The following is an 11,175-nucleotide window of genomic DNA, read 5'->3' as shown; positions in this document are numbered from 1 at the left end:
CCACCGCCAAGTAAAGTTAAAGAAATTAGTACTTAATTAGATTGGAATTTCCCGTATTGAATATTACATCCCGTCCTCACCCTTTCACAATATTGCCACAGATCTGAAAAACCTACGAGACAGGGAAACCAAAATTATTATTGGATAGACGGAAAAGTCAGGGGTTTTCTGTAAAAAATGCCACGAAATATTTGATATCTCTTTTGCGCCGATATTGCCACAACATAATTTACCGTGTCATTTCTCAAAAACATTTTTTTACCCAATTTAGAGCAATGATAGAGGGAGGGGAAAATATACAAGGTTAGTGTACGGTTGGAGTATGTAAATATGAAAAGAAATCAAATTTCCTCCGCTGGGATATCATGCATGTCTTTTATAGGGGAAAGTGGCTCGCCCAGGAGGCCATTAAGTTATAATCAGAAGGTTTTTTACTTCTTGGTTATTATGGTGTCTACATAGTTTGTACCACACGTTCAGATTCAGCAGCAACCCTTCAATGAACTGATATTCTTTCCCTTTACCGTTGATCGTTTACGTACAAATTCTTCGCCCTTTAACTCACCAATCCATCTGAATAACCTCACATCACATACCTCGTGAGAAAGTATGAAATATGCAAATAAAAATATTCAATAAATGCAATCGGAATGTACTTTTGTGCAGTATAAATGCTATGATCATCTGGGTTCAAACATGAATAGGTGAGGTCAGAATGCTGTTAGTATGCTGTACTCAGAATATTATTGATGTGAGTGGTTCTTTAGTGCGGCGGAATAATTGAAACTGACTCGTATGGTAGGTTACGTAATGCGTACGATAGCGGAAGAGGAATGCTCAGCAGCTAGGGATGGAAAAAAAGAGCGTGGTTAAGTCTCATTGACGGGACGACTACTTGCAAGTTTTTTTGACCGGAGAAAACTGCAAGCCCTTCAGTTAAATTGGTACAACCTTCACTCATCCTGTATGCGCCTTGCGCTGTCGTTGATAAAACCACAACCTATATTAATGGGTTTTTGATTGAACCTCCACGGGGGGATATGATTAAATCTTGTGGAAAACCAAATTCAACGAAATCGAATCTTTTGAGCGTTCTTCTCTAAGTTTTCAATAAAAATATTACCAAATCGATGTTACTGGACTAGTGAATCCTTACTGTTTTATGTGCTCTGGTAATTGGCAATTAATCCACATAGAGTGGCGGATCTATGGGGGGGGGCTAATGGGGGCTATAGCCCCCCACTTGGATATCCAATTTACACTAGATAGAATGGTAATTTTTTCCGACCCCCACTTAGCCCCCCCCTTGTCCCTATCCTGGATCCGCCACTATCCACATGTGTTTAAGGATGTATCCGAATGGCATCAAAATATTAACAATTCTTTTCGTACATAGTGGTGACTCTTTTACGATACCATAGCAACTGAAAATTTTATTGGGACGAAAACTGTTTCCATCGTTTTCAGGAGTTCGCATATTCTTTGCCAGAGTACTCATTTTTCGGAAAGCTAATCGATAAAATAACAAAAGGTTTCCCATAAATAAAAACAGTCCCTAGTCATTCACTCAGCTTCTCTATGGACTCTTGCAATTTCGGGAATTAGGAGTTATTTTCTCTTTTTATTAGGGTGTTGCGTATTGATTCCCTATACATATTTCTTACAGTAGAGTTTAATCGACCGAATCGATGATTAACCAACTTTGAGTTGAAGAGCTATTTGGGCTGGAAATATGTGAGATGAAATGCAACTAAGCAATGAAGGAGAGTAGAAGGGCGTGAATATCATTTTTTTCATCCATCGTTTTGAAATACTTTGTGAAAACGTTAACTGGTGTACAAACAGGATGCTTGAGTATCATTTGCTTTATTATATCGTGTGCAAAAGCTTCCTAATAACGCAAAAGTCCTTAGGTAGCAGTGTAGAAGGGAAACTTAGCTCAGCTTGGTGTGTGTCATAGAAGACCATGTCGCTGCGGAAATGATACAGGTGAATAATATCTTGTGAACAACTAACTTCCCTTTAGTTGAAATGAATGATTGACGATTCATAAGGCTGGCTTTCGTTAATTTTCTGTGTGATTAAGTTGATTGATATGAGTATTTCCATATCGATTCCTAATGAGTTATTTATTATTCCCCAACGCTCAATGGTTATTATAATCGGTTGAATTCTGCTTAGAATCCAAAACTTTTTGTATAATTACTTTATTATTTCTTGACTTGATAATTTCTGCGCACGCATGTGTCTATGTTTGAATCGAATAGTGGTCATATTTATGCCATTCTAAGGTAGATATTCCCCTCTATCGTTCATCAGGTTTTATATTTAATCATTCTAACCAATAGTATCTACCATGGCTGTTTTTTTCCAGCCGATGAGGATATTACTTCTGCGACTTTTTTTTTAATCAGCCCGATGCAGAAATTTACTTTCTTGTGAAGTAATTCATGAAGGCTTAGGCTCGGATTTCGTCAATTCTCAGCATGAGTATAAGTTGACTGAGATGAGTATTTAAATTTTATATATCGATTTCGAACTAGTTACTAATTATTGTCGGGTATGGCTGGGGAGCGGTATGCTCTCGCGCAGTATTTATTGCTACTAGCAGATATGAGTTAGTACCAGAATGCAAATACAATGTGATTTAGAGAAACTTACAAATCACTAGTGATTCAAACCCCTTCGTTGTACATAAATAAGAAGGAAAGCTTCCGTTTGAAATAAATTATTGTGATTAGTAACATTGTACATCTTTTCGGGAAAGCATTTTTTTATTTGTGCACTCACAAAATATGGGTGAAATTAGCATTTAAAATACAGTAAGGAAATAGGAATACAATCCGCGTTTGATCCTGGTAAATAGCGATTAGTAGCAGCTGTAAGCATAGAGTAACCACTGTCATCTCGAATATTGATCGGGGAAGTATTTTTTGTTGGATTGGCTGGATCGGTTCGGCCACATAAAAACGCGTTCTCTAGTCTTAGGAGGACATAACTCGATGGATGGCAATGATTAAGCGACATAACAACAGTGATGGACCTAGTTGGTCGTTTCAGTAATATCTAACACCGTTCACCATTCACGCCGAGAATATTCATTCAGACCGACATATTCGCATCGGTTGAGAGTGACCAACGAAGTAATTCGATCGCGAACGGCCGTTGTGTCGTTCGTCGGAGAGATCCCGTTCGTGAATCGATCACTCAAAATATCTCAACCACGTATGTCGGTCGTTCGCGACCGATCCATCACAGCAGCGCTGGCGGACAATGCAAGTGCTGTCTGCTGCATTTCGAGGGATGTTTTCCCGCAAGGTCATGGCGTTGATTACGTTGCATCGTCGCATCTGCTTGATAAGGTTATAAGACTGGCAATTTCACCGCTCAGCTGTCTTTGCGAGCTGTACGTATCTGATATCGGTACAAGACAGAATTAAATCAAGCGATTTACAGTCAGAAATATAACCTCATCTTTATCACGTTTTAGTGATCCCTCCAATGCATGCTATAGTTATATTCTAAACTTTCTCCATAATTTTATGCGTTCAAGTGTCCTTAGTATGCACATACAAACTCAATTTTATGAGAAATTATGACTTCTGTTGTGTTACTCCCGGTGTTGATAAAAGTACCGATAAAATTAACTGGGCTTAACTACAGTTACTTAGTATAAAAAGTAATCAATTACGAGTATAAATTACCGACTTTAAAGAGAAATCAGTAAAATTAAAGTTACAATTACATCTTGTAAGATTGTCCGCCGTGGTGACCACCTGGCAACTATCGAATATTACAGTAAAAATGTATAATAATTGAATCGTATAAAATGCTAATTGCAATTTTATTTGCGATAAATACAATTAAAACTGGTGTAACAACGAAAGGATCTTATCAAGGAATATATGCAGTCACTAATCAGTGACATGTAATACGAAGATATCATCGAGATCAATCGGCTTTTAATTGATTTAGCATGAAGATATTGAGAATATTTCCCGTGCCTATTATAACCAATTGTGCACAGGATATCGAAAAATTCGATTGCTTTGAATCTGTTGGCCTTTCTTCTTTTAAGCTTCAGCATTATGATCTGATATAAAACTATTGCCTTTAAAAAAAATTGCCTGAGGTTGGTGAGATCTTTTCTTAATCTAGAGTGTGAAGGAGCAGCTTTTGGAATATTTTTAAATTTTGTAAGGAAATATTTTTTGAAGGAAAAAATAAAAAAAATCATTTTCAAGTCGAACACCTACACTTCGACAGATGAACAGCTTAGGTTACTATTTTCTCTTTGTTCATTGTGTATCACTCATGTATCATATATCGCTTAGTTATTTTAATTAATCGTGTGACCTTTAAGAGATTCAAAATTAAACGTTCCTCTTAAGAAATAGGTATTACAAAATGCTTGATTTATTTTTGTAACGTGACAGATTATATGTATGTCAAGTGGATATAAATGGACCATTTCCGTTCGTGATATTACTCTGATGGCACTTCATATTCTTCATGCGCTAAAAACTTTTGACATCTGAACATAAAATTGGCAGATTTATAATAAAATAAAGCTTAATTCACTCAATACCAAATTGAATAGTTGAACGACTTCCTCACCAAGGCGCATAATTGTTGGTGAAAGACTTCCTTTAATGCTACTAGCAGGAAAGGTGATAAGATACGTGTACGCGTAAATATGACGATAACTTCTCCTGAAGGCAGTAAGATTGAAAATAAATTGTTCTCGGTCTTAGCATAAATATAATGAGAATCATTCGGCTCCCCTTTCATCGCTTAGCGGTAACTGAATTCATCGTTGTGGTAATCGTTTGGCTCGTGCATTTCTCAGAATTATGACGCCAAGAAGTTATATGGCATCTTCTTCAGCCTCAAATCGTTCAAGGAAAACAGGCTATGGGAATAATTGGTCATGGCCTTATTTTGGAATCCCTTTTCGGAAATTTTTTTTAAAGATAAAAATGTAAAACATCATTTTCAACTCGAACACCTACGATTAGACAGTTGAACAGCTTGGGATATTAATTTTATTTGCTATTTACATGTAATTAATTATATATCGCTAATATATTTTAATTGATAAATCTATTCATCGTGTTGTCTTTTAGAGGTACAATTTTTACATTCCTCTTAAAAAATTGTTATTAAAAAAGCTTGCTTTATTATTTTTTATTTTAATTACGAGCGCAGGCATTCTCATTGGTTGTGTATCAAGTTTTCGTTATCGAAATCTATATACTAGGTTACTACTACGGTATGAGTGGTACCTACTGTCAATTCTTCGATTTCTTCCTGGTTACTTGGTCGAGGAACAATAAATGAGATTAATTTTTTGACATTATTTCCATATAAAAATATTATAACGACGAATGCTATTTTGTAGACTAACTTGTAGCTTTTCGACGTTTGGGTTATCTATCAATGCTCGAGTTCTGAGGTCCTCGTAGACTTTTTTCCTTGCCCTAACATTTCTTCAAGTTTTTTTTAATCGAAGCCTGTTACGGGGTCACGATCGATCATTCCGGGTAATTGGATCATCCAGCGGAATGGCTCTAATGGAGTTGATGACCGAGGATGAGATCACGGCATGTGATATATGAGAAAGGCTGAAGATATCATATTCTCTCGTCTTACATTTTATTTTCATCGTATTTACTACTGATTGAACTCAGAATGCAGACTCCGTTCGCCATAGATTCCGTGAGTATTCGATTAATCATTTCATATGATTGTAAGTAAAAGTTATATTTTGTCGTTTTTTATATATGAATGCGAATATTTCCAGTAGAATACCTTAAGGCTGAGTAATTATGATGAATATAGTTAAGTCGTAGCACTGCGAAGTAAATTTTCTGCATGGGGAGCATGCCAGAGATATATTGCATTCCATTAGATTTTGCATTGTACAGCGATTAATTAATATTAATAGTAAAAATAAAAATTATATATATATATCAATATATGAAGCAACACAGATTTTTTTTACTAAAATACTTTCGATGAAGCCGAATATTTCCATCGTTACAATATTACTCATCAGAAGAGGAAGGAACTAATCTAATGATTTCCGTCAGAGTTTTTTTTATAGCGCTTAGTTAATTAATCATTAAAACGCTTTTCATTAGTGCATGGCTTACTTTATCTCTTACAACGAATCATTTACTCCATTGATGTAATATTAGCGTATTGTATGAGAGATTAAAGAATGTACATTAAAAATCCAGGGGCTATCAATATCTCTTAAAATCTATCCCGTATTTTGTCAGCTTAAAAGTTACAGGCATTTCTCTGTTGATAGAACACAAAAGGGCTTTGATAGCCATTGGCAGTAATCACCAATCAAAAAATTCGCCAATGTGACATTAACCTAGATGTTGATACTGATGCCGAAGTATCTCACTCATTCCATTTCACGCGGAACTACTTTTATTTATTGTTCCTCGCCCAAGTAACGGGGAATAAATCGAAGAACGTATCACATATCCCGTAGTAGTAACATAGTATCTAGATTTCGAAGGTGTTAGAATGATCCTTGGCTGACGCATAAGAGAATTGGAAATCTATTAGCCTTCCCTTGAAAGGGCGGTTCTTACGGTTTTTACCGTCATAGTAAATGGTATTGAGTCGCAAAAAGTACTCCGATTTCACAATCGACGAAGAGAGAGGTAACGATGATTTTATAATAATTATTTCGCTGAGGAATCTATTGTATGGTGTGACAATCGGTGTCAAGTTTCGTACCAGTCGGTATTTACGTATGCAGGTAGTTTTTGCTCCACATCGGATTGTAATGATTTCAATCGTGAAAATCTATCTGAATTGTATTCGTACCTGCGAGAAAATTTGCTACCAATCGTTTACGTAATGATCTGCAACAGCTGGGAATGCGATGGAAGAGAGGAAAAAATGAGACATACCACCATTCGCACGGAATTGAAGAAATTGCCCTGAAAAGCTTCTTGATTTTATTTGATCCTGAAAAACTCAGTAGTCATTCTGTTGCATTTGGCCTTCGTTATCAGAGAGCGCTCCGTGTCTTTGCAACGAATGCCCCACCTCCAATGCTCCGTCATTGAGCAAAGTCGAAAGTCGCTGATTTTTCGATATTTCTGTGCATCAATGATGAATTTCACTTTTCGCATCTCATTTCAAGAAAAAAAAATTGCCCCGTCATTACGCGTATCGTACTTATTTATTCGTATGTAGCGGCATCCCTTCATCTCATGGTGCAACGAAAACAGCAAAAAATATGGCAGAGTTGGGAGGAAACGAGTCCAAGCGATTTGAGTGCATCGAAGCCTGATGTGATTGAAAGTGTTACGTAACCTCTCCTTTTATTAAATAACATGCACGATTTCAAATCAGGATACATAAAAATATAATAGGATCCAATGTATTTTTTATTTCACGCACTGGCATTTATGCTGATTTATACTTTTTTATATTTCTAAATGTTCATCACTTACTGGAGCTTGTAGGTTCTTTCCTTTTCTGGACCTTGTAAGATTTCTTCAAAATCATTCCTTTGCTCACCTAGCCTCATACCACTACGGAAAAAACGAGTGAAAGAGTAATAACACTATTTTCAAGAAACAGGATAGAATAAGACAGATCATTAATGCGCAGAATTAGGCTTAAGTCGGTAATTTTAAGGTAAAATTTGAAGGTGGGCGTGTTTCACGAAAATTTTATACTTTAGCCCCAAATATAGTGTTCACTTAGGAAAGGACCTCACTTAGGAGTGAACAGGAAAAAAATAAAAATAGCGCATGATGCAAAAATTATTTTGGACTCTCCAGTTGAATTTTCAACTTCCTAGCTCAAAAAAAAAGTTTTCGAGGTTTTGGTAATTTATTTTCGATTTCAAGTCACTGTCTTTTACGTTCTGTTCTTGGAGTATGTCTAGTTTTATTTCAGCTTAGGACTCAAACACTTTTTCAGGCATAAGCAATTCATCTCCAAAACTCAATGGTCTGGCATGATCTAGAGAAAGTTTGTACGCTAGACGTACTCATGTGTCAAATTTTTTTAGCTCCCCATGTGATCAAATAAACATTTTCTCTCTAAAATGTGAGATTATACATTGTATCCATCAATCCACATTCCATAGATTCCAACGATCGACATTCCCGAAGTGGCAGGTCAGTTAAGTTCCATTGCATAGCGAGAAAAGTATAGCACAGAATATTTTTTAAAGGTTTTTACTGTATGCTGTGTTTTTTTCTTATGATACTCTCCTCTTTATTGGGAAAAGGCTGCCTCAATAATTCAGGGAGTTGTAGACTTTTATTTATTTTATTTTATTATTTTTAAATAAATATACTCTTAAAGGTAAAGTGTAACAATTATTTAATCAATATAAACAGCAGGAAGTAGAGGAATTGTGATTGGCCAGGCACCAATAACGTTCCTTCAAAAATCTTGCGGACGACTTCGGCTGTCTCGATCTGGTGAATACTCCTTTCTTGTTACCCACAACTCTAGTGATGCCTGAAAGTATTCAACCGGTATAGTTTAATATTTTTTACGGCTGAAAGTATTCGATCATTATAATTAATTATTGAAAAAAATTTAGGCTATAGATGTTCTCCTTTCATTTATGGAAGCTAATTTTTATATCACTTACTTTACCATGCACGTGTTTTAACATTTTGATCGATTTCTCCAGGCCAATTTTTGATTTTTTAGACGATATGCAGGATCCAATGTGTTGAGGAAGCTATTAAATAGGTATTTCTTTAAATATTTCTTAATGGTTATTTAAGGAAGAAGTCATAAATGTCTGTGAGTACATTATTTCTGAGTATGGTATCTTATTTCTTTCGCAAATCAAAAGGAGGTTTTTGTGATCATTGTATGCCATGTTGTATTTTTTTCGTTTCAATAAGCATTTGATTAGCATAAAAAGGTGTCGTCTCTTTGCATCTGTTAGAATACAAATACAACATATTTGAAGTAGTTTTTAGTTTTTATTTGTTTTATAATATCCAATACACAGGCATTAGCCGTTGACATGGATAATGCAGATATATACTAGGATTATGGAAAAATGGACAATAAAAAGGCGCAGAAATTATGATAGATTTATTTTACGCATTTTGTTACCTCATCGCAATTTTTCTGTACTTACCCTGGCCAGTGGCGAAATCAGCGAAGTTCCAAATCATCTCGCCGATGAAGAATCCTTTGGAACGCAGATTGTCGAATGCTTTGAAATACTCTCTCATCAGCGCCACTTGATAGTCCTCCGTCCAGACTGATTCAGGTAGCTGCGAAAGAGAAATTAGCTTAGGCGGAGGCAGTTTTATTTACAATACAACATGCGACATGCGAAAGCATTGCGGATTGAAATCGTATATGTGTGACCCTTTCCCTCAACTTCGATTTCGTTGTGATTTATTTTAATGCAGTCCAAAAACAGCACAAGGCCAATTACAGAGGACTCACAGTAGTAAAGAAAACAATTAACAAATAGTAATAAAAACTTAAACTACAGCGAGAAAAATAATATACAACATTATTATCAAATAAAGTGCAAAGATTGGTAGATTTTGTAGTGTGGTGCGAGCTTTAGGGGTAAAATTACGATGGAGATGGTGCGAGATGGATGAGGGTTGAAAAAAAGGGTCAAAATTTGGAACACATTTTGAATAGGAGTTCGTATGGTATGGTATTTGGAGGAGGCGACCGACAGCTGAGGTCATTTGCGCCATAAAGGAAAGAAGGGTGGAGAGAAACCCGGCGTCGGCATTAGCCTGCTCTTAACGAAAGGCGTTAAGGGGACCACGGCTTAACGTCCCATCCGACGGACGGAGTGATGTGCTTGAAATTTCCTCCACACAGCATTCAAGCAGGGATCGGGCACTCTCTGAAAATCCTCTGCCACCGCCGGGATTTGAACCCGAGCCTACTGTGAAGGAAGCCAACACTCTAGCCACCACACCAACCCGATCCCCGAATAGGAGTTCATGGAAGAAGGAAGTCTTAATAGAAAATAACGTTTAGAGACAGAAATGCGGGGTTTGAAACAATGAAATAGGTCACTCGACCTCGTCGTGCGGAAAAGAACACGAAGCGGTAAAAGACAAAGAAAGTCCGATGACTTGTATTTGCCATTAATAAAATTTAAGAAGAGTCTCCTGCCATAGAGGAATATAATGATCTTAAGAGGAATTTTTACGTGCTAGGCATGTGAAGTGCATGTGCAGATGATTTGATGAAGCATAGAAGACTGAATCATTTGAAATAAAATTTTTGCGGAAACACTAAGTGTCAGGATCACTCGGCTCTTTCATATCAATAAGTCAAAGTGCTTGGTGTACATATTGAAATCATGGAATATAATACGTGCTTTACATTAGGGGAAATACGGGTCACAACGAATAGGACTCTGCCTAAAAATTTACCGTATGAAGGCCAGACACAGCGTCAGCTCCGTATTCCGTCATGAACACCGGTTTGTTGAATTTTTGGTTCCATCTGGTGATTTCCGATTCCACTTGGTGCTGCACCAATTCGAGGTGACCAGTGTCGGAGTACCATGAGTAGTAACGGTTGACGCCTATTATGTCCAAATACTGTGCCTGTTGGGAAAAAATCAACAAATGACGACCATTATGTATAACATCAGTGGATTCGAAATAATTAAGCTACTTGGATTAAGCATGTTCATTCGGAAGCAGAAATGCACTCATTCTAAAGCGAAAGCTTTGCCATTGCGGAAGAAGAATGGCTTTGAAAGTAAAAATGCTCAAGAAAAAAAACAATGATTTTGAAATTAATAAGAGAAATTGGCTATTCATTTTACTATGATTTTTTAAATATACTGCTGACAAAGTTATGCAAATTTTAATGCTCAAAACCCATGCTCAACTAAACAATAAGATGAGTTAGTAAGAACAATAAGGAAAAGAAATGGAAAAAAATGGAAAAAGTCTCTAGAAATTCAACTTGGATGCATCATATATCCATTTTAAAGAAAAACTTCTTGCATTTAATTGTGGAATTTTTATGGAGATGGTGGACTTTTTATGGTGGATGGTTTTATGGATAGCCAGATGAACTACGTAAAATAAAAATTTTAAGTAAGGTTGGTCTTCGTCTGAGATTTACAAAAAGTGGATGTTTCAAGAAGATAACCAAATTTATGTTGTCTAT

At 36.3% G+C, this 11,175-nt stretch overlaps 1 protein-coding gene across 3 annotated transcripts in view; it reads right to left on the bottom strand.

Moving 5' to 3' along the window:
- Positions 1 to 8,350: 8,350 nt before the first annotated feature.
- LOC124159451 (beta-glucuronidase-like) overlaps positions 8,351 to 11,175 on the bottom strand; it is a 42,291-nt gene continuing 39,466 nt past the window's right edge. For all 3 annotated transcript variants that reach the window (XM_046535269.1, XM_046535268.1, XM_046535270.1), the window contains 3 exons: positions 10,425 to 10,601; positions 9,149 to 9,287; positions 8,351 to 8,508 (listed from right to left, as the gene is read on the bottom strand). In XM_046535269.1, the coding sequence (XP_046391225.1) occupies positions 8,372 to 8,508; positions 9,149 to 9,287; positions 10,425 to 10,601 (453 nt within the window). In that variant the 3' untranslated portion in view covers positions 8,351 to 8,371. The remainder of the gene's footprint in view (positions 8,509 to 9,148; positions 9,288 to 10,424; positions 10,602 to 11,175) is intronic.

The sequence above is a fragment of the Ischnura elegans genome, chromosome 5 (genome assembly GCF_921293095.1).
Source record: "Ischnura elegans chromosome 5, ioIscEleg1.1, whole genome shotgun sequence".
Lineage (NCBI taxonomy): Eukaryota > Metazoa > Arthropoda > Insecta > Odonata > Coenagrionidae > Ischnura > Ischnura elegans.
Note: the sequence above shows the minus strand (reverse complement) of the source record. Positions and strands in the feature narration are given on the sequence as shown.